Source organism: Atractosteus spatula, chromosome 28 (genome assembly GCF_055471065.1).
Source record: "Atractosteus spatula isolate fAtrSpa1 chromosome 28, fAtrSpa1.hap1, whole genome shotgun sequence".
Classification (NCBI taxonomy): domain Eukaryota; kingdom Metazoa; phylum Chordata; class Actinopteri; order Semionotiformes; family Lepisosteidae; genus Atractosteus; species Atractosteus spatula.
In genome coordinates, this window is record NC_142733.1 from 4,315,760 (window position 1) to 4,336,421 (window position 20,662).

The 20,662-nt window shown below is 54.1% G+C and overlaps 1 protein-coding gene across 3 annotated transcripts in view; it reads left to right on the forward strand.

The window, feature by feature from the left end:
- The window catches only part of midn (midnolin), a 32,457-nt gene extending 12,791 nt beyond the window's left edge, over positions 1–19,666 (forward strand). For all 3 annotated transcript variants that reach the window (XM_088907793.1, XM_088907794.1, XM_088907792.1), the window contains 4 exons: positions 7,113–7,550; positions 8,267–8,390; positions 8,660–8,965; positions 15,695–19,666. In XM_088907793.1, the coding sequence (XP_088763919.1) occupies positions 7,113–7,550; positions 8,267–8,390; positions 8,660–8,965; positions 15,695–15,957 (1,131 nt within the window). In that variant the 3' untranslated portion in view covers positions 15,958–19,666. The remainder of the gene's footprint in view (positions 1–7,112; positions 7,551–8,266; positions 8,391–8,659; positions 8,966–15,694) is intronic.
- Positions 19,667–20,662: the final 996 nt, after the last annotated feature.

A 20,662-nucleotide genomic window follows, 5' to 3' on the forward strand; every position in this document is an offset into this window, starting at 1 on the left:
ACGTGCAGAGGCGCGGTGTCCTTTGTGCGTGCACGCGGAGGGACATCTGGTCTGTTGTGTAAGCGCCGGCGCCTGATTTGAATGGTTTTGCATCCCAGGGATAGAGGCTTTAACCACAGCAATCTTGGGTCAGCTCACAGGCTGTCGGGAACTCGTCTGGAGCATGGGCTTATTTTTATGTAAAAAAACCTCCTGTGTGACCTTTGATGAAACTGCTCAAAGGGCTTCTTTCACTTTCTTTTAGAAGTTCCTGGCTGTTCCAGGAGCCGTCAGGCTGCTCTGTACTGCGCCGTGTCTGTATGCTGGGGTAGCTTTCTAGGGAGAGCCATATCTTAAGCATCAGTTGCGTCTCGCCGGGCAGTCATTTTGGTCTTCCTGTGCCCGGCTGGAGTGGCCTGGATCCCATATCCCAGCCCCTCCGGTGTTGATTAATCCCGCGTTCCGTTACTGGGAAGGAAGGGCGAAGCTGGGGAAAAACAGTTTTGTTTCGGGCGAGCCCGTGTAACCTCGTCTGCGGGGAAGAACCAAGGAAACATGTATCCGATCCCGCCGACATGGGTACAAATAAAATCTGTTTTGCCACGAAGCTCTGTAAGGGGTTTAGAACATCAACGAGATATCGTGGGGTCTGTTTGTGTTTGTCTGGCAGCTGTAGGACCTAGATATTTGACAGCTTTCGGTGTGTTGATTAGAGAGGGGGGGGGGTTGTTTTGTTTGGCTGTTGGCGCTCTGTGACGTTAGAACCCAGCCTCTGGCCTGGTTCTGAAGAGCAAGAATCTGGGCCGGCGCCCTCCCCGCCCCCATACCCCCTCGGCGCTCAGCGCTGCGCTGGCGATGGTTTCGCTCAAACAAGGAAGCGGCTTCAGTTTGCAGTGAGTTCATGGTTCAAACGGCTCAGGGGCACGAGAGTGGTAGAAAATGCAGGAGTGGCTCATTTTTAAGACGCTCATCTCCATCTCCGAGGATGGGGGCAGTGACTCATAGCTGTCGGGTGGGGTGATTTCTTACTTTGCAGCCTGACAGCCGCCGGGAGGAAAGACCTGCGGAAACGTTCCCTTGAACACCGTAGCTGGAGCAGTCTGTTGCTAAAAGTGCTCCGCTGCCCAGTAACAGTCCCCTGTAGCGGATGAGAGGCGTAGTTCATGATGGCTGTGAGCTTGGTCAGCATTCTCCTCTCCGCCACCACCTCCAGGGGGTCAAGGCTCAGCCCCAGCACAGAGCCGGCCTTCTTGATGAGTTTATTGAGCCTATGTGCATCTCTTGTCGTGATGCTGCTGCCCCAGCACGCAACAGCGCAGAAGATGGCCGCTGCCCCTCCCCCCTCCTGCTGTTTCTCCCCTGGGTGCCCACGGGCCCGAGTGAGGATTCCTTAGAATCCTGGGGACTTGAAAGATGGCCGGCCTTGGTGAGTCAGAGCGATTGCAGCACGGCGCTGGAACAGGTTGTTCTGTGCGGCGCGAGGATGCCGAGGAAGACAATAGCGAGGCTGGGAGGGAGAGAGGAGCAAGGCGAGAGAATGGAGAAGGTCACTGCTAAATTGGCTTTCTTCTTTCTTTCGCAATCACGACTCGGATCAGCATGTTCTGTGCTTGACAGGGTAGCGTGATGCGCGCACAATCCTGTACTCCTCGTGACTAACGTCAGTTTTTTTTAAAAGACTGGTATTGATGGGAATTGCAGGATGCAACCAGTTTGGCGTGGGCTGACTTGAGGGGGGTGTGGGGGGGGGGGCACTTCCTAAGACTGAAAATGTCAAGCGATTCTATAGTAAATAAGTCTGTGGCTGCTTTTCTGCAGAGACTTTGACCTTTTTTTGTGCCCTCATGTAGTTTATTTCTTCAGTTAATCTGCCATTTACCTCCAGAGGCATTGGAAATCATTAGGTCTTAATGGCATTGAGCAATTGGCGGACGGAAAAGAATCGAAATCTGTCTGTGAATTAGATAAATCGATATTGCAGCTTCAGGACAAGAGGGGGAAAAACAGCTATGCATGAATATACTCCCATATTTGTGCCTGTGTATTTAGATACACTGTAATATGAAGGCATTCTGCACTTGCACCTGCAGCAGTGCCATTCGTTTGCTGATCTCTGTGTGCTCTTCTGCGACTCCTTGGATGGGTTTTCCCATTAGAGACAGCATCTCGTCTTGTGTTTCGTGTGCCCGCTGGCACAGTCTGGGAGGGTTTTCATGTTTGCCACCCCCTGACGTTACGTGACAATCTTCTGACGGATCTTGTCTCCCGTCGCAGACTGCTTCCCTCCTTGCGCTTCTAGAGAAGGCGATCCTCATTAAAACGAGAAAGTGAGAAGCCAAATGAGACCCTGGCGTTCGAGTGCTTTCGTCTCCTTTGGATTTACTGTTTAATGCATTAGCGGTGCGCACGCATTGATGCAAGAGATCTCAAGGTGTCTATATTTAAAAGCGAGAGAGAGAGGGGAGGGGAATGAGGTGGGTGGCAGGAGGGGGGGGTGGGGGGCAGGATTTCTTTGTCCTGCAATGCGGGGGTGGAGGGCAGAGGAGGGGGGCATTACTTAATGCAGAAGGCGTTCTGCCCAAGCGGACGCGGTGTCGTGACTGCCAGTCCCTTTGATACATCAGCCTTTGTGATTGGAGTGTGTGCCATCATGACTAGGTGGGGAGGGGGTACAGAAGAATACGTGTTGCCTAATGAAGCCGGTCGGGACGAGAAACTTCTCTCGGGCAGAAGGGGTGGAAGTGTTCTCTCGGCGGCGCCCGAAGGAATTTAGAGCCATGTGCTTCTAATACCCTTCCTCCGCTAAGCCCGTCCCATCTGGGGTCATAGCAATTTTAGGGTTCGGCGCGATGTGTATTTTACAGTCTCCATCAGATAATCCCTTTCATTTCCTTGATGACTAACGTAGGAGCAGGAGCTCGCTATCGAGCTACAGACCCTTCCCGGTGAAGGTTGGCGTGCCCTTCACGCGCGGCTCAAATAGAAATCAATTTCGTTTTCCACCCTCAAGTTTTTTTTTTTCTTCTTATTTTGGTTTCTTTCTGCCTTTCCTTTCTAGTTAACTTCTTTTGTTTCGCCACTCTTTCCACTCTACTCGGAAAGATGTTGTAAGTTTACGTTATTTAGTAAAGAGGCTTCGGGCAAAGGCATTAGCTCGGTTTCCTGGGATCTGCAGGCTCTGGCTCTGTCCCGACACAGACGGCGCTGCCATTCGCTGCGTCCTCCCAGCCCTCCAGCTCATCCTGCTGGAGCAGAGGAACCCTGCAGCAGCTCCTTCCCATTATTTCCAGTGTCTTGTCTGATCCTGGTACTTTTTAGGCCAACCCCTCCGGGCTTGAGTGACATCCATCATCATCATCATCGGCGTACGGACATGGCAACCAATCCCAGCATCCCGTTTGCTTTGATCGGCTGGTCTTGGCTGTGGCTCCCCGAGCAAGCCCGATCGCAGAAGGTCCCGGTTCTAGTCAAGTGTGTTTCCAGGCGGAGCTGGGTTTGGACCCCCAGACCTCATAGGCAACCGGAGATCCTGTAACTGGAGCGCTTTTCCTTTGGGGAGACCTCTTACTCTTCCCTCCCTCCCCACCACACACACACACACACACCCACCCATTCCTCTCCTTCAATCTGGAACACTTTGTTCTTCCCATCGCAGGAGTGCTGAATGTCTGAGCCCTCCCCCCTCCTTCCTCTGGAAAGGTAGACTGCCTGCAAATGAGTTCCTTGAACCACAGGGACCCCAATAAATATAACTGTCAGCTACGGAGTTTGGGGGAGGGGGGGAGAGAGCCCGAGGCGCACTCTCGCTGAATATTTCATCACTCGCTTCCTCGCACGATCCTCCCCCTTCCCTCCGCCCGGCGAGCACCCTGCCGCACGGGCTGCGCTCCTGGGGCGTGTTCGGGCACAGTCCGATTGAGGAGCTGGTATCTCCCCTCTCCCGGAGCGCGCGGGGGGGGGGGCGTGCTGCGTGTGCTGGACGGGGAGGGGAATTCTCCAGCCGTTTGAGCTTCCTGGGGGGTCGGCGGGTGAGGCCCAAGCTGCTTCCCCAAGTATCACGGGGGCGGTCCTGGGGGTCACCCTCTGCCTCCCCAACGGGGTTGGTCAGGGGAGGCAGCTCCTTCTCAGAGTGTCCTTTCCCAGAAATCGGGTCGTGCAGCCCCCTCCAACCCCCCCCCCCCAAAAAAAAATTTCCTGCATCCCCACAAACATCAGGAACCATCTCCCTGCCGCGCTGTGTGTAAAGAGAAATGCACGCAAATTTAAAAAAAAAAAGAAGCAAAATTTCCGCTGTTGGAAGCGTCCTGACCGTTCGGGTGCGTTTTCCATCTGCACTCGGAGCTCCTGTTGCTGTGGGGCGGGACTTGTGTGCTCGGCGAGGGTCGGGGGGGTGTTTTGGGAACAGGGCGAGGGGGAGGAGTAGCAGCGCTGGGAGAGGGGAGGTGGGGGCGCTGCCTGGGGTTCAAAGCAATTTCCAGGGTTGTGAAAGGAGGCGGAGAGGGGGTTTCTGGGATTGATACAGTGGGGGTGGTGCAGGTGTGGGGGCTGGCAAGGCCAGCGGGGAGGGAGGGCAGTGAGGAGGTTCGAGCTGTGCTGTCGTGCCGCTGGAGTCTAGACCTGTTCGACAAAGGGGGCAGACCGTGGCTCCAGCCTGCGGGATGCCTGCCTGCCTGCCCCCACCCTAGGAGGGTCACGCCGGGGGCTCGCTGGTTGGAATTTCGGTGCCTGGGCAGGGGCAGTGGATATTCGTACAGGAAAGCAATCTGTATACCGGAGGATAGGTCAAAAGAGCCTTTCAGTGTTCTTTCTGGTTGGGTTAGAAAAAGAGTGCTTGCTCTCGTGAAACGATCTTGTCGGGATCTTGGCCGCCTCTCTAAATTGTTTCCGGAGCTATTCGGCTTTCAAGATCACGGAGCCCTTAAGTGACACTTGAGGACACTTGAAGAGATCCTGGGGAAATCTTCAAAACTTGTCAATGTGGTAGATGGTCCATGTGTTGGTCTTCGCGATCAGAGAGAAAGAGAACCTAGAAATTGAAGCTTGATTTTTTTTTTTTTGTGCCTTGACGGGAGACAAATTTTTTGTGGCAGGGGATCTTGTGATCTTGTGTAGCCTGGCCGAAAGGAGGCACAGGGATGGGATGTTCCCATGAGATGGGCACGGGGAGGTTTCTCTGGGTGTTGGCAGAATGGAGAGTGTGGAGCGTGGGGGGGGGGGGGGGTTAGAAAGTCACTTTGTGTGTGTTGAGGGGTTGCAACCTACATGTGATCTGCAGAAGTGAGTGAGTGGCAGGCCTGTGATGGAAGATGAGTCTAATGGTGGGTCTGACATGTGCTCTAGGAGATGAATAACAGCTTGTCAGTGGGGATGAATCATCTCAGGAAGTTACAGGGACAGGCTAAATAATTATCGGGCCCAAGATGGCAGCCCCAACAGCATGTGTGTGTTTCAATGCTGGGAAAAGCTTGGAGAGGTAGACATGCCTTTGGGGGGGGGGGGGGGTAGAGTGTGTACTAGCTCAAGTGCAGTGGCCAGGCTTGCCAAGTCCTGTCTACCATGCGGCGCATCACGTGGTGCACCCTGTTTCTCCTTTACCTTTTAGCCTGTGAGCGTTACCCATTCCGGTTTGGTAGTCGATGGGCCCTTGAAGAGAGGAGGGCGAGACGTGTCCCACTCGTGTCAAGCCCCTGTGTGACAGAGAAGCCCCCCCCCCCTCCGCGTGGCTTTTAAATTGCCCTCACCTCTCCCACCTGCTGGGGATGCGATATCTTATCGGTGAGCTTGCTCACTCCTGAGTGCCGTTGCCAGCTGCCCTGCCCTGCCCTCCCCACCTCGGGGTGACTCACGGCGACCTTTCTTCGCCGGAGTTTCCCCCGAGCGATCCTCAGACGGCGTCGGGTGTTGTCTGCGCCGGGCGGCTCCTCCCCTGACGCCACGAGTGCCCGGCGCTTACCTCTGCGCGGCTCAAGAGCATCCTGTTGAGGTGTCGGGGGAACAGCGCTGGAAGCCTCGAGCCTCTGCGAGCTTTCACTTTCAGGCCACACACACACAGAGAGAGAGCATCCTCCCCCTTCGTTCCTGGAAAACGACTCCTCCTGCCAGAATGGGAGTCCGGGGGGGGGGGGGGGGGGCTCTCTTTACCCCCCCGACGTCACCGGTCCGCGGAAGGTGGGAATCCGTGGAAATGATACATCTGGAAAGAAAGGGTGGCGGCGGAGGGAGATCCGTGGTCGGGGTGCCGGTTAGGGAGCACACGCTGGATTCTGCTGGATCTCCCCCCGTGTGCTGGGGCTTGCTCGATAAGGCATTCCCCCCCCCCAAGTTGTCTGGCATATCTCCTTAAAAAAAAACACAGCTTTCCGTTGGTGCAGTTGTCTTGCAAAACCTCCCCCCCCTACCCCTTCCTGGCCCCTGAATGCTCTTACTGCAGCTCTTTGAGATGATAAAAAGCGCCTTTATTTCATCAGATGTAAGAGGCTCCCCCCTGCCTCCTGACACGCAATCTGCAAGGAGGGTCCGAGGATAGCTCAGAGCACGTTCTCCTGACGGGATGTTCGGAACGAGCCTGCCTGTGCCGTTGTCCCGGTGTCTTACGAACAGGGGGCTGGGTTCTCGGCGCTTGGCGTGCGTGAACGACTCTTGGGCAGCTGTGCGATCCTAGGAGCGGTCCGCTGAGCTCTGGGTGGATGTGCAGGAAGCCGTAGTCGGGCTCTCCTTTCTTTTGGGAGCTCCTGAAATGGGTTAGGCCTTCCTGTCCCACCAAAGAGGCCGAACAGTCGGGTATTATACGTGTTCAAACGGGTGGGACGGTGTCCTTTGTGTGCTGTGTCATGGAAAAGGAGTTCGGCCTCTGGGCTCGAGTGGGGTGGGAGGTCAGTGCTGAAGGGATGGGCTTCCCTTCCTTAAACGACATGCTTTCCCTTCCCCCAACGCCTTCAAACATCCATAGATGCTCGAGGGCAGTAAATCGGTCAAGAGATTGATTCTGGGCTGTGGTCAGCAGGGGGGACAAAGACAAAAATCTCAGCTTAGGTTTGGTAGGAGAGCCTTATGGAGCAGGAACTGATCTCTCCCCCCACTCCTCTACCGGGCGGCCTTTAACGGATCTGTTCCCATCTCCTTCCTGTCTGCAGGTCAGCGACTTCCTGTCGGGCCGCTCCCCTCTGACCCTCGCCCTGCGCGTGGGCGACCACATGATGTTCGTCCAGCTGCAGCTGGCGGCCCAGCAGTCCGGCGGGCAGCAGCTGCACCACCGGCATCTCATCGCCAGGGGGGCGGAGGGCACGGGACAGGCAGCGGCCGGGGGGGTGCCAGCGGGGGCCCCGGGCCCCAGGACGCCACCCGTGCCGCCGCCGCACCACCACCACTCCCACCCCCTGCACACGCGTCCCGCCGCTGCCCCCCCAGCAGCCAGCGCCACGCCCCTCGGCTTCTCGCCCTCCGCCGCGCCCTGCAGCTCGCCCCAGAGGCCCTCCCCCTGCCCCTCCGGCTTGTTCCGCTCGCACGTCCCCCCCAGCGCCAGCGCCAGCGCCAGCCCCCAGAGTCACGGCCCGTCGGTCCCGTGTCCGGAGGTGAGTAATGCCAGCTCGCTGCCGTTCGAATTCCATCCCCTTATGATGAGCAGTGGAAGAGTTTTCAGCACCGCGGCGGAGAGGGCAGTAGAAACCCCACAGCTCGTCCGATCTGCCGGTGTAGGTTCTCATTGCCGATCCGAGGATTGATCCTGTCCTGAAGGATCTGCCCTCCTGTCTGCTTATTGGTTGCTCAGACCTTTTCAGTCTCTTGCTTGTTTAACGGTAGTTTCAAAATGGCCAGGAAAGAAAAAGCTTTTAACCCATTAGAACAGGCCACTGGGTTCCTTTCAAACCCATAGTGCACTGGCAGCTCACGCCACACTTTTGGGGGGAAAAACAGTGCGTCCTCCCCCGTGGTTTAGCTTTCGGTGGGGGACCCCGACCCCCAGTCAGCCATGTGGCTCGGGCTTCCGAAACGGGGCTCACCAGCCGCGCGCCGGCCCAGGCTGGACCCCCGACGCTGCCGTTTTCTTCAAGAAGGTACATTCTGTTCCCAAGGGGGTTATCTCCTGCCGTGGACAGACGCCCTCCAGGAAGACGGCATGGGCATCCCACAATCCTCTGTTGGCAGAGGTGTCATGATCTCCGGGGTGGCCGGGTTTTGTCATTGTTGGATTGGTACAGGACTAGGGTGCAGGGAGTCGTTTCTGGGTTCAGATGAGGGACTCAGTTTGGACTCTCCCTTCCTGTCTCCCCCCCCCCCCCCCCTGCAGGCTGACTGCAGCGCCAGGAGCCCCGTCGGCAGCCCCGCCCCCTCCTCGCGGTCTCGCAAGCCGGGCGCCATCATCGAGAGCTTCGTCAGCCACGCCCCCGGAGTCTTCTCAGGGACCTTCTCAGGTGAGGGGGGGCCCGCACTTTCTCGCGCCGCGGAGGGGCTGGCCGAAGGCCAGCACCACGTGAAGGTCAAAGATCACCGTTCTGGTCATGTGACTGGGGCCCTATAGGTCACATAGGGCCCCAGTCACATGACCAGAAGCACAGCCAAGTTTCTGCCTTGTAAAGGTGCCAGGCTGTCGTTGCCATCCCGGGGTTGGGTGATGGTTTGGGGAAAGTCATCCATGAGAGCTTCAGTCTGTAACACTCCCCCCCCCCCCTCTTTCTTTCAGGCACTTTGCACCCCAACTGTCAGGACAGCAGCGGGCGCCCGCGGCGGGACATTGGCACCATCCTGCAGATCCTCAACGACCTGCTGAGCGCCACCCGGCACTACCAGGGCGTGCCCCCCTCCCTGACCCAGCTGCGCTGCCAGACGCAGTGCGGGCCCTCTCCGCCCCCCTCGCCGCCGCCCTCGCCCCCCGCCGCGGGCATCGCCAGCCTCTCTGCCAAAGCTACCTCAGTGCCCAGCCCTGGCCAGCCCTCCCTGCACCCTCTGGTCCAGTGTCAGAGCCCCATCCGCATGTGCAGACCCAGCGGTAAGTTTCCCCCCTTTTCCCATTCCTGCAGCTCGGAGAACCTTGCGCCCCGTTGTCCTGAACAGCACCCCAGTTCATACTGTCCTCCGGGAGACGGGGGCTGCAGCTGTCTTCACCACCTGGCACGCATGCTTAATCCGCGAGGCGGTCCCTTGCTCTCCATCGGTCCGCTGGCCTTCCGATAAAAGCAGCTGTCCTCGGGAACCGAGGGAAAGGAAGTGGACTGTCCGCATTCTTCGGTTTCGGATTCGGGAGAGCCTGTCAGCTGTGGAGGCGCATGGCGATGTGGCACTTGGTTTCTGGACTGGTTTCTTGGCAGCAGTCGTGGCGAGAACACGCGCAGCATATGGGTTTTCTGTGCCATTTAAGCATTAAAAATAGAAGTCGCTCTGGACTGAAGGATTTGCAGGATTGGTTGTTTCACGGGGAGGTTAGGAGCAGGACAGTGCGGAGAGAGACGGAGCTGGCTGGTCTGGTCTCTGGAAGGGGGTCGTTTTGTAGGAGGGGGGCAGGGGCACCAGTCAGGCGATGAGGAAGTGTCTGATTCTGAAAGCTAAGCTGTGGCCCCTGCCCTTTCCATCACCAGTGTCCGCACGTGAGCATAGTGTAGCGCGCATGTCTAAGCTAACTGATCACTGGGCTGATCGGTCTCTTTAACAGCTGTTCCAATAAGCTGCAGATTCGGTGCTTTTTTTTTAATCTTCCCCTCATCTTAGCACATTTTAATTTGCTTTCCTCCCGGGGACAATGGGTTATTTATTTTTCTGGCCAGAGTCTCTTGCCAGTTCTGCCTAATTATAGAATGCTGGACTCGTGCTAGCCAGTGCCTGCTGAATCCTTATTCTAAACAAAGGAACGAAACAGAAGTCTTTTTTTTTTTCCAGTTTGTTAAAACAGATCCACACACTTTAAATAATTCAACCCCTTTTCTGAAGCCAGAGACACCCCTCCCCCCCCCCCCCCCCACACTCTCCAGTCAATGAGCACATCCTACTGTTTCCGCAGCGCCGTTCCAAAACTCTAACCTCATCTGTAAAACACGCCGCGTCCTTCCAGCCAGGCTCTTCAATGGCAGCCTGTGTTGCCCTCGGACTTTAAATAGGAGGATTTATACAAAGCAGGAACGCAACAAGAACGCGCATTGTGTTTTTCAAGGCAGGAGGGGAGGGGAGGGGTGGGGGGAAATGACACTAAGCTCCCATTCATAAAATCGCGCTGTTTATATCTGGGCCAAGTACTGCCCACAGATGAATCGATGCTGCTTCCTCTGGAGGAGAAAAACGAGCCCTTCCACAGCGGTCAGGCTTGCTTACCCGGGTTGGGGGACAGAAAAGGTCCTGATTTATCACCGGGCCGGGTGCTGGTTGATGGAGGCTGTGCTGTTGAACGTGAGGCGGATGGTCACGGGGACCCCCTGCTAATCTCAGTTTCTAGACCAGGCCTGATGAGCCCTGGCTCTTGTTGGCATTTTTTCTTTTTCTGTGGGGCGGTTTGAGTGCAGTTGTGGCTCTCTTCCTCTTTCTGGCTTGCTGCCCGGGCGGTGGTGATGGATGTTGGGGGGTGGTTTTGTCACCCTTGGGTGGGACTGCAGTTTTGCTGTTTGTTCGCTGGATGCGTTTCTGCCACCTAGACCGGAGCAGGCGTCTGTCCGGCCTGCTCCCTCCTTCCGTGCTCTGTGAGCGAGGGCAGCTGGTGGAGAGCGCGCCCGTGTGGTGGCGACGGGCACCGCAGGGCTCCAGAGAAGACCCCCCCCCCCCCCACCACCACCACCACCACCACCATGTGTCCCATGGGGCAGCAGCAAACCTGCTATTGACGCCAAGCTGCTGATCCCAGAAGGCCGCGCAGGCGGTTTCCTGGGTTTTGTGGGCTGGGGGCTCGGCCCTTTTGTGCTGCGGAGGCCAGGCAGGGGTGTGGGGCGCTGGGTTCTGGAATTCCTGCTCTCAATGGGATCGCTGCCCTTTGTTTGTTTAGTCTGCCTGGGCAGCCGGGGGAGAGAGGGAGGGAGGGAGGAAGAGAGGAACAAGGGCAGCCCCATTGTGGGAGCCGGGGAGTGGGGTCCTTGAGTGAGGGGTTTGCGCACGGACCCCCACACCCCCCCCGCCAGCTGCAGACTGCCGCAGAAAGGCAGAGGAGCCCCCCGCCCCCCTTCTCTGAAAAGAGCGCCTTTCTTCACCTCTTCACTGACTGTCAGGTCCGGTTAGCTCCACGCAGTTTCAGGCAGGGCTGTCCTGGCTGGTGTGTGTGTGGGGGGGGGGGTGACTGCATTTGAATTCTTCCTAAGCGCTTGAACAATCGCTTAATCCGCCCTAAAGCAAACCCGCACGTATGCGCTGCCTTGAAGCTGATTTGGAAAATGCTAAGCAGATAAGAACTGGCTGGCTATGAATTTGGCCAGACAATAAATAATGACAGTAAGGCATTAGAAGGGGGCACTTATTGTTTTAAAGGGCTCCTGAGAGACTGGCAAGCCTTTCATTGGAATTCAGCTTGCTGGCCATCTGTCTGACAGATCATCTGCATCAAATGTCATCACCCCCCTCTTGCCCTCCTCTTCTTTTGTAACCTTTCTCAACCTCAGGGCTTCCTGAAGCAATCGGCCCACCTAGCCCGTCAGCAATGTCGAAGAGCTGATCGTGCCGGTATGTTTTTTTTACCGCTAGCCTTACCAGCATCCCCAGGCGTGGTAAACTTTAAAGCAAACGAAAATCGAGTGAATAATTCAGTGACACGGCCAGCTCAGTTGTTGATTAACATGTGCGGCTCGTTTGGAGGATCTGTTGCATGAACCTGTGAACTTTTGCACCGCGTGAAGCCAGCGAGAAGCTCGTATTACGGAAAAAATGCAAATGAGTTTGTTGCCTTTTTTTCTCTCTCTCTCTCTCTGTCTGTGTAAACCGTGAAAACTCAGCGTTTTCTGTTCGGCGAGAGGTTTCAGTTCTCATCTCTGCAAGGCAGAGTCGGCTTCAGCTGTGCAGACTTCCACCAGCACGGCGGGCGGGTTCCCCATTTCTGTGCCATGCGCCCTCCTGCCTCCGGGACTCTGGGCCTGGGAGCCTGCTCCAACCCAGCCTTGCAGACTGGACAGGGAGCTAAATGCACTCGCATTGCAGCCTCTCCCATTAAGCAGCTCCCTGCTTCCCTCTTTCTTGCTTCTCTGAACTCTATGCTGCCACATTATCCCACCTGCACTGGGGGGGAAAAAAAACTACTAAAATTGCGGAGATAGCACAGGCCCCCCCTGGATCGTGAACAAATGCCCCATGCTGTTTAATCAAGCTCTGACAAAATTCAAAGACAGCCGCCATGGCTGTTAATTAGCCATGGAGTAAGGGGGTCACAGACTGTTTTAATAAAAACTGAACGCCAGCATTAATTCCCCCTACCACCATGACCACTGTACCCAGCTCAAGCAAGCTTTGAAATCGCTCACAAAAAAAGCAAACACGTCTACAGTTTTCTCTGGCCCTCCCTCCAGTCGCTCCGGTTTTCGTTGACCAGGCCCCTGCATTGTCTAAGGTAATAGGAGCTGAGCAGCATTGCAGATGAGTGCCCTGGCGGCCTTTGAAATCGCTGACAATGGCACAGAACGAGCCCTGATCCGAGGGGGTGATGGTGGTGGGGCGTGTTCGTCTGCGAAGGCGTTGTGTGCCTCGGCTTTGTTTTGCCCTCCTGCTGAACAGGGTATTCACCCCACATCCAGAAACTGGCAGCTTGCTTCCAGCCGCCCGTGCGAACATTCGAGCCAACAGAAACAAGCGCAGAAGACAACAGCTCGTTAAGCTGATCTTTAAAGAATCAATGCGCCGAGTATCTCATTTAATCTCCCTTACAGCTGTAGCTTCGATGTTTACTTATTTAAGGCAACAAGCCATCCTTCAGCCTGGGCTCCGGTCTCGCGTACAGCGGGGTCCTGGCGGCGGGAGGCGAGCCCGGCAGCGCGATCGATTCTCTGTGGATCGCTGTCGGAATTCCGCTGCCTTTAATTACAAAAGAGGAGCGCTCTTAACCCGTGTGAGGCCTGAGGAGATGTGAAACAGTGGCCCAGTTTACAGAGCTCCCGTAAGTGGGAGGAGGGCAAACCCGCTGCTTTTTCTTCAGCTCATCTTGGGGACTCTGGCGTGATAAACCTTGATTTCCTGGAAAAGGACCATCGGAACCTCCTGGGTGAAATCCACTCCTGTTCAAGTACCTTCTCTGTTGAGGTCACCCTCTTCCCTGTGTTCACCTCGGGTGCTGAAGGAAGGGTGGTTTTGAGGTCGGCTGGAGGTCTTTGTGCCTCGCGGGTGGCCGAGCGGTGTGTGGGTGGCCAGGCTGGGCAGTGGCGGGGCAAGGGGAAGGAGTCCGGAAGGCGGGGTGGTGGATCTCGAATTTCTGGGTTAGCCCTTGGTAATCGCTCATCGTTGACGTGGTGGGAGATGGAAGGTGGGCCTTCTGCTTGCTGGGGGGGTTCAGTTTTTCCAGTGGTTTCTTCTCCTGACTTTGGCAGCCGTGACTGCTAGCCAGCAGGGGAGTGATGGCCTGCTATCTGCCTGCACCTTCCCCCGCGCCCACGCGCGCAGACAGAAGGCATGAGATTAGCGCCGGCAGCCTCTGAGTTTCGCTCTGCTGCTTATTGCTTTTTTTTGCTTGCAATTTTTGCTTGGATCTTTCACTGCGGCGTACGGCGGGGATGGAGCACAGCCCCGTTTCTTGCCCATCTGGCAGCACTGTTACGATGTGAGCATGTGCCCCCCCCCCCCCAGCCAGGTTTCTACCAGTTATTGACCCAGTTTGGTGCTCATGGGAATGGGTATCTGGAGCACAGGAGGATGTTCAGGGATATTTCAAGGGCAGCCGGAGGAGAGAGTCCCTCTTTGCCGTGCAGAGTAGGAGAAGCCACTGAGAGATGTGCTGGATTTCCGGTTTTAATCTCTTGTTTTTTGGAAGGGAACACTGACAGAGCCCGGATTAGGATGGGGGGGGAGAGGTTCAGCAGAACACATCTCCCTGCTCCCTGTGGGGAGCTGATATCCAGTGCATCTGATTCATGTGCGAGTGTTAACTCTTTCCCATAGGAACAGTGTTAAATACAGAATATACAGCAGTGTGCGTGTGTTGGCATGTTTCTGTGAAGCGGAGTTTAATTTTCAAGGGCTCTCCAAAATGTAAGGATCTCCGTCATCTTAAGAAAGAAGGCACGTCCATTTTAAAAACCGTACAGAATTTCGGCCTTCAGTTTGCTGTTGAATTGTGCAGTGCCCCATGTGCTGTGGGTTACCGAGATCTTAGATATGGTTGCATTGAGCATGCACGTCGTGAATCGACAGATGAAGCTCTCAGAGCATCATGAGCACGTTTGAGTTATTTTCAGATGCTTTGTGGGAGGGCTTTGTTCTTCCCCGAAGTTCTGTCCTGGGACTTACTCTGGCCCCTGGCTTGTGGGGGGTCTCTTAAAGAGCGCCTCCCCAGCGCCAGGAGTCACTCTGGCCCCTCCATTGAGGAGGAAACTGCAGCAGTAAGAGCCAGGCTCTTTTGCTCACAATTTCCATTCGCTTGCATTTTCTATTGAAAGCCAATAGCAGTGGTCCGGGCCTGAAGATGGATGGCTGCACTAGAGCTAAGGTTTAATCAATAGGACTTTTTAATTTGCCATCGATCCCTGCTAAGAGCTGCTGTGTGAGTGAGCGTGTGTGCATGTCTGCGGCTGTGCTCGGGTTATTGATATACCTGCCTTATTTAATTATTTAATTCTGGGACCGATACTAATGCATCTAGCTAACAGACTGCGGTCACATCTGTTCTAATCCCCCAACTCCCCCCGGCTACATTTAGAAGCACAGTAAAGCTTTTACCTGCCCTGAGAGTGACACCGATGAGGAATGAGCAACTCGTTGATTTTTTTTTAATTTATGCATGGTCCTGCTTGTTTTTTAGCGCAAATATTCAGGCAATGGAAGTCACAAACATGATCACAGGCTTGGGTGAACCTCTGAAACCGATCAGTGGGACTGCTGCAATTTCACGTCCCAAACGGGACTGCTTAACTGACAGGAGTCGGCCGGCGTTCCCTGCTTACAAAGGCAGGGCAGAATACTCTCGCGGCCGGAGGAGCGCTAGCCCTCTGCAGTGCCTGCCCAGCGCCGGCTCCTGTCCTTCAGCTGTCCGATAATGATCTCAAGGGCATGTCCATCCCCGCCCGCTGGGGAGCAAACAATCCCACCAGTCTGGGGAGAAGAGAGGCCAGCAGCTGGAGAATTGACCGTGACCCCAACATGGGAAGGTTGTTGTGGTAGCAACTGTTGCTAAAAGCAGACGCTGAGAAAGACTCCCTCGCATGTGTGGGGCAGATAGCTGAGTCAATGCTACAAACGGGCACATCCTAGAACTCCACCACTGCTGCAGCCCCCTGTTCCAGAGCTCTCTCCTGCTTGGGCAGTTCCTCGAATGATCTGAAGATGCATCGGGGATGCTGCACGGGAGCTCAGACTGATCGCCCAGCAAGCGACGCAATTCCCTCTCGATCGGTTCCCAAGCATCCCTTTTCGCTCCCAGGGTATTCTGGGGGTTGAACAGAGGAGAGGGCTGCGGGATTGGGGGAGGGGGGGGAGTGGAGCGCCAAGGCAGCCGTTTGTGATGCGAGTGGGGCCCAGATCACACCGCTGCTGCGGATCTTGTGTGGTTCTTCCTGGTTTAAAGGCGGGCGAGCCTCCTCTCACGTGCTGTCCCCTCTGTGTGTCCCCCCCGCAGGTGACCGGCTGCGGCAGACAGAGAACCGCGCCACGCGCTGCAAGGTGGAGCGCCTGCAGCTGCTCATGCAGCAGAAGAGGCTGCGCCGGAAGGCCCGGCGGGACGCCCGCGCCCCCTACTCCTGGCTGCCCAACCGCAAGTCCAGCCGCAGCAACAGCAACAGCAGCGTGTCCAGCGACGGCTCGCTGGACCTGGACTACGAGGACTCTGTCTGGAAGCCCGACGTGAAGGCCGACCTGAAGTCGGAGTTCGTCGTGGCGTAGCGCGGCGGCAGTGGGGGGCCGGGGGGAGATGGGCAGGGCACGCTGCCGGGAGAGGACAACGGGCACGGACAAGGAAGGACCGGCCAAGGGGGGAGGGAGGGAAGAGATGGCGACTCTTGCTGCCCATTGGAATGGAAGGACCGAACTTTGACCTTTGACCTCGCCCGCGTGACCCCGCCCCGGCGGATGCAGGCGGGGGCCCCGTCGAGGCTCCCTGCTCCACGGGCTCCTCCGCCCAGAGAGGCCCCGGGTCCGAGGGGTCCTGTCCGGGGAACGGCCGAGGACACGAAATCGAGATTATATCCAGTGAAAAATATATATACACGCAAAAATATATATATATATGGTGTTGTTGTTGTTGTCTGGACTTGACGGGACCGTGCAAGACTGCAGAACGAGACTATACTGAAATAAAAGAAAAATAAATCTTCAACGCTCTGCCTTAGGGAAGAAAAAACTCCTACGGGGCAGAATCTGAGGGTGGCTCGGTTTTTCCCCCCCCCCCCCCCTCAAGGAGCACTCCGGCCCGAACTTGTGCTAGCCCGGTTTTCTGCGCCCGTGCGTCTGGCCCCGCGATGTGCTGGGCAGAGGCCGGGCGCCGGGCCACCAGAGAAGCGACTCGGCCGACTTTTGGAAATGGGGCATTCTAGGCATCATCGTCACCAACCAGAAACGAAGAGTTCAGTTAATAAGGCGTCTTTTTTTTTTATCGCATTTTCTTTTCCAAACAAAGATGTAGCATTGTTCACAAAGCATTCAGGTTTTCAGAAACAAAATGGACAGGCCTGTTCTTTTTTTGCACATTCTGAATTTTTTGCCCCCCCTCCCAGACTGATGGGGTTTTGGTTGGGGAGGGGGGTGGTGGAGAGATGAGTCCAGGTCGTTCGTCAGGCTGGAGCATCGTGGGGAAAAGGGGGCGTGGCGGTGGCGGCCTGGGACTGGACGCTATCGGGGAGCCCAAGGCTGAAATGGAAGAAGTAACGGACATCAAACTGAAACGAGACATTTAAAGCGCGGAAGAAACTGCATCTGTCAACAGTAACCTCAGTGGCGCAGGTTATAAATGGGAAAAAAAAAGTGCTTTAGAAGGGTGTAAAATCATTTTAAATGTATATGAAAAATCTCTATTTTTTTTTAATTTTACTTTGCCTACTGTTTTGAAAAAACAGTAACCCAGTATGGCTTGGGTCAAGCCATTAATTAATTCACCAGTTCATCCATTCTTCCATTTGATTTTCTTTTTTCCCCTGACTTTCAGTCTGTGTAACTGAAAAAGCATTGGGCCAGTACTAGGACCACACGCAGCTGTGCCCGGTCTCCTGAGCATGACTCCTTAAGTCCCTTTCACTGTCCCAGAAGATTGCAGCTCGGTCATAGGCTGGGCCGTTCTCAGGAGATGGGGGGGTCTCCGGGCTTCTGTGTGCACGCGCTGAGGAGCAGTGCAGATACGAGTGACGAATTATCCCTGTGCCATGGCACGTTAATGATCAGCCATTGCTGATCAACATGATCTACCATTTACAAATGGTGCAGCTTGATGGAAGCAATGCATCCTGGGGGGCAGCACTGGAAATGCATGCTGGGGGTTCTTTTAAATTGCTGTTGGGTCCAAGACACTGCCTTGTGTTTTCTGCACCCTTTAGAAAGCGTGGGCTTCATTCGGTGTGGTCGATGGCTTCAATTGTTGATGCTTCCTTTTTTTTCTGGTGCTGGAGTTGGGGGGGGTGGATAGAATTCGACCACCCTTGGGCGGCGTTCCATCTCTGTCCGTGCTTTGATCCCTGGGCATCCGACAAGGGGAAGGATCTCGTCTGCTTTCTCTGTAGGCCGCTCCACCTGCGAGCCCTGTTCCTCCAGGAAGCTTTTTAAAGCCGTAGACTAGTCTTGTGTGTTTTTCGGAGCGATCAGGTTCCTCTCTTTCCTCACCAATTCAAAATGCTATCTGGCAGATTTATAAAGGATATCCGATTTGACTCCTTGCTTTTTTAAAACTTTTAAAAGACAGAGACTGCTAGGTTTGGGGTCTCTTTCACAGTTCCTGGAAGACCTGACATCTGGGTTCGGTTGGGTTCAGTTACACTCAAATCCAATTAATTGTACTACTGTTTAACCAGGCTTTAATCTGTTTTTAAGGAAGTGTGTGTTTTGTGTCATCAACTGTAAAAAAAACTTGCAAAATATAATAAGGTTGATTGTTTAATTGACTGTTTGGGTCAGGATGGAAATCGGAAGACCATCCCTCCCGCAGACCCCCCTCCCCACCTCCAGGAACTGAGCTTGAGCCCAGAGGTTTAGAGGTTGAGCACAAGTACTGCAGCTTAGTTATGGCTGGTTTCAAGCAGACAGGCAATCAGTTTTGCCAGTGTCCATAATGTTCTGTAGGTTTTCTCAGGATGCCTGTAGAAGGGATATCTTCCACTCCACGTTTTGTTGAATTGATCAGTAACTTTTAAAGACGAGCGAGGAATCTGATAAATAGCCTAGTGCTTGTGGAATGCCCGTCTCGGAACGTACCCCCAGCGCACTGACAAAAGTCACTGTAGGGCAGTAGCTGCTGGACAGTGGACCCTTTCTATTGTTAAGTGACCTTAACTCTTCATGTAACAAGATTCACAAAAAGCCACATTCAAGCAGCTGTTGTCCTGCTGTCTCTCTCCTGAAGATACGGGCATCCTTTCTAGCAGAATGATCGTGCAGAGCCAATCTATACGAGTCGAGGCTTTTGTGCCTTAAAATGTTGCCCCCTCACAGGGAGAGAGAAAGCAGTCGGTTCCAGGTAGCAAATCCTCACGCCCACCCAAGAGTGAGAGTGAGGCAGTGGACATCCTCGAGCCTCAGTGCTTGCTGGGGAGAGGGTGGTGGGATAATTATCATCTGAAATCTGCGTTGCTCCTCGATTTTGTCTTTCCATAGTCCCATCTTTCCATCTCTGTTAGACGGTTTTGTATTTGAAAACCTCTGTCCTTCGGCCACCAACAAGCTGAAAAACCCAGCGCCCACCACCGTCGCAGAATTTGTAGGCCCCATCGCCATGGCAACTAAGTGCCCAAAGGAAACTGTGGCATGTCACTTCCTGGGTGTGTTCTGTGGACATGCGACTACATGCACTTACTGTCTCCTTGGATAAAATATTTCCCCCCAGTTTTTTGGTTTTATTTTAAAACTATATACTCCTGTGTGTGCCTCACTTTGCCCTTACCTTGAAATTTGAAAGGCCGGAAAGCAAAATTTAATAAAAATGGAGAAAAAAAGACAGATGGGGAAGCATTAATGAACCAGTTTGTTGGTGGAGTGATTAACACATTCTAATCACCTCATTTAAGTTGCCTGTTATTTCTTGTAGCCAACCATATAAAATAATAAAAAAAGACAATTAAATTTACAATGTTCTAGCGATAGACCGGTGTAGCACATGTGTGACTGTATTAATTTATGAAACCAAAATGGTAACTGTGAATTAGGTATTTCTTGTGTGTTTGAGATTTTTTTTTTGAGGTTGTGGGAGAAGGTAGGGCATGGCCAAGGTTAAATGCAATGTCCTTTTTTTGTGGAATAATAATGGAAATTATCCATTTCCAAAAAAACCTTATATATATAAATATATATTTTTTTTCTTAAGCAATACATTTCAGTGTGACTTGTGATAGAAAATGTCGTTTTTTTGTTTTTTTTTTTAGGTAATAAATTGAAAAAAAAGACTTGAAACCCTTGATCCTGCCTATTCTGTCCATTCTTGTGTAATGGGGACTGGGGTGAGGCTGGCTGTATGTTTGGAGAGGTTAGGGGTGGAGTGCAGTGTTCAGAGAAACCGAAGCCTAGTTGCTGACTGACACCTGTGATCAGGGCGTTGCTCTGTATCGCTCCTGGGAAGTGTGATTGTTTCTGTTGATGTTGCGCAAACACTGACATTTAAAAACTTTCATGTTCACGGCACTTTATTCTTGAATTATTTGTCAGATGTTTCTCCAAAGCAGCCTGGCGAAGATATTTCCCCCCCCCATACAAATTCTGGTGCTGAGCACTCAGGGTCAAGTACCTTGCACAAGAGTGCACCAGCTGTGGCCCCAGCTGGGGTGTGAACCCGCAAATCCCTCCCGTGAGGAATCCAGAAACGGGACCGTTGCTCTCTGGCACAGCTCCTGCAGTCTAGGCCCGCGCCACCCAAGACCTGAGCAAAGCAGTAGCCTTCCTCTTCACAGAAACGCGTGAAATTAAATGAAAGCTTTGTTTGGGGAAAAAACAATGAGAACATGTTTGACCTGGGTTGGCCCAGAAAAACACCTCTTGAAAAAGAATGCAGAACCGGCCTCTTTCGACTTAACAAATCGGGACCCAAGTGCTGCTTCTCTTGACCGATGAGCCCCGAGTCCATTGGGATGGTGTTCGAGGACGCACCCAGCTACCGGTCCCCTTACAGTTCAATTCAAGATGCTTTACTGGGATGACCGATGAGTACAATCAGTGTTGCAGTGATTGTACTCATGTACACTACAGTGTATAGTCTTGCAGTGACAGAGTTTTTTTTGCCTTGGGGAAAAGAGCAGTGTTTGGGACAAATGGAGACGGGAATAGGGTTTGAGTTGACGGTTATCCTTTTACTTGTCCCATGTGTCACAGATCTCCCCGGACAACCTCCACCTGGATTGATGTTCCCTTTAACACTTTGTGAGTCTAGACAGTAGAAGCCATGACCAGGGCTGTGGCT